This window comes from Zerene cesonia, unplaced genomic scaffold (genome assembly GCF_012273895.1).
Source record: "Zerene cesonia ecotype Mississippi unplaced genomic scaffold, Zerene_cesonia_1.1 Zces_u003, whole genome shotgun sequence".
NCBI classification, from domain to species: domain Eukaryota; kingdom Metazoa; phylum Arthropoda; class Insecta; order Lepidoptera; family Pieridae; genus Zerene; species Zerene cesonia.
The window spans coordinates 3,111,194-3,113,776 of NW_024045133.1; the positions used below are offsets into that span (position 1 = coordinate 3,111,194).

At 38.6% G+C, this 2,583-nt stretch overlaps 1 protein-coding gene across 1 annotated transcript; it reads left to right on the plus strand.

Moving 5' to 3' along the window:
- The first annotated feature begins 1,692 nt into the window (after positions 1-1,692).
- LOC119838563 lies at positions 1,693-2,236 on the plus strand. Its single transcript, XM_038364549.1, has one exon. The coding sequence runs from the start codon at positions 1,712-1,714 to the stop codon at positions 2,177-2,179; it is 468 nt and encodes a 155-aa protein (XP_038220477.1). The 5' UTR covers positions 1,693-1,711; the 3' UTR covers positions 2,180-2,236.
- Positions 2,237-2,583: the final 347 nt, after the last annotated feature.

The following is a 2,583-nucleotide window of genomic DNA, read 5'->3' on the forward strand; positions in this document are numbered from 1 at the left end:
TTTTAAACTATATTTTATTTTTCACTTTTTAGTTCAATTTTTATTTAAGTAAGGCAGTAGGTGCACGAGGCGCTCTCTTCCTTACCAACATTTGGATAGTAGATTCTTTCACTCTCATAGTTATCACAAATCCCAGGACACCAAATCAGAGTTAAATGGGAATTACGGTTTTACTGCGGAAAGGGTACCTGAGGAAACGGCCAACCTACACATTTACTGCCCGGAATTTTACTAGAAAAAATACCATCCGGTTTATGTAAGAAACATAAAATAGAAAAAATTTAATTTTTTTTTTCCGTCACAGACGAGATTTGAACCTACGTCCACGGAGCCTGTCGTTGTACGTCAACTAAGACTGGCGCCTTAGCCCGCTCGGCTAACGAACGAACTAACAGTAACAGAATGTTATAACAGTCATAAGCTGTTAGCCCTTACGTAGAGGATACGTAAGGAAATTGTTAAATCCTGCCGCTCCTGATCAGGATAATGGGATAAACTTACTATATTACTCTATTGGCACCAGTTCTTAATAAGTGTACAAAGTTTGAATGAAATCGGTTCGCGGGAAGTGGGAGAAAAACGGGTGTGAGTTACATACAAACATACAAGTGAAGCTAATAAAAAGCGTGTTAAAAAGCAATATTATACCATAATACATCAGCTATCTGCTAGTGAAAGTCCCATCAAAATTGTTTAAACCGTTCCAGAGCATTACCAGACAGACAGACAATCAAAAGTTGTAAACAAAAAAAATGGCTAGCTGTAAGCACAATGTATACACCCATATTATGTATCTAGAAAGCGGTTATTTTGAAGTTATAAACAGACATTGTCGGGATCCCAATAATAATAAATTACGAAAGCTTGTAGCTATATATGGATGTATTTATGTATGTCATTCTTTCACGCGAAAAAAGCTCATCGTGTCTGTATTAAATTTGGTATAGAGATAAAATGTTGTATAAGCTAGCGGTGCGCACCGGCTTCGCCCTTGGTACATATATTATCTTCATACATCTTCCTCAATAAATGGGCTATGTAACACTGAAAGAATATTCGTATCAGACCAGTAGTTCCTGAGATTAGTGCGTTCAAACAAACAAACAAACTCTTCAGCTTTATAATATTAGTATAGAATAACGCTGAAGAATTTGTTTATTAGCTTCAATGCGCTATCATCAGGAACTTCTGGGCCGATTTCAATAATACTTTCACAGTGTCATATTTATTCGATACCTGAGTGCTATAATAGGTTGTATATGTATCACGGGCGAAGCCGGGCGGATCGCATATATTATAACCTATACCGCTCAAGAATCACTTACATACGCTACGGTGAACCCAAGAATGTTTGAATCGGTCTTAGTTCCAGAGATTAGCTCGTACTAACAAACAAACTCTTTAGCTTAAAAGAAGAAGCAGGATTGGGCCTCTAAATAGATTAATTTAGTAGAATATCTAGGTTTTTGTTACTAGAATCATGTGTTATTAAACAATATCATGTCAATACCATAGACTTTAAGTGCATGTGGGTGGTGTCATATAAAATCCATTGGAAAACAGGCGCCATATGCTATTAATAGATAATTCCCACACATAGCTTCATCCAAGTGTAAAATACACCTGAATCTCTTGAATATTCATGATCTAAATAAGTATAAAATCGCGAAAATGTCTTGCAACATCACACTCACAAGCAAACCTCGATACAATGAAGGTACAAATCGTTCTGTTGTCTCTGGTACTGCTGGTGAGAGCGGAGCCGAATGTGTACTGCGGGCGGCAGCTGGCGATGGCCCTGGCGATGGTGTGTGGATATGATGAGAAGCGGGACACTGGAGCTTGGATGCTGGACAGGAGCCAGACCGGTCCGTATGTGAGAACGGAGCCTTGGCTGGGCGGAACTGCGGCCGGAGCGGGAGTGGGGTCTTGGCTAGCGTTGGACACTCCAGCGAAACATAAGGCAAGGATTGATGTGGGAGCCTGGTTGGCGCAACCAGCTCAAGACAAAACAGACAAGAATGTAGGACCTTGGCTAGCACTGGAGACTCAAGCAAGTCACAAAGAACCCTGGTTAGCGCCACACACGGCGCGGACTGTCAGTCGCAGCAAGCGGCAGATCGTTATGGAGTGCTGCCTGAAGGCCTGCTCTGAAGATGAGCTGCTGTCGTATTGCTAATGTCGTAAACCAAATATGTTTGTAAATAATTTTATACGAATATGCAAAAATAAAATATCATACGACTGATATGTATTTTTTTGTTCGCTATGAAACTACGTAATATGTGATACTATATATCTATATATAACATTTGAAGGTATACATTAATATATCTAGTATTAAGAAAACCTGTCTTATCTTAATCGGGAAAATAAATATGGTAACCTAAAAATAACCTACTATCACGCCTTAAAAAAGAAATTACCTTAAAAATAACGAATATTTGCAGTAACTAGATATTAGTATTCCAAACAATTTAAGTCTTGGTATATTAAAATTCATACTATGTACCGTGAAACCCGCCATCTTTGGCCGCTTTTTTCACATATTCGGTTATAACTCCAAAAAAATTAAAGCAAAGG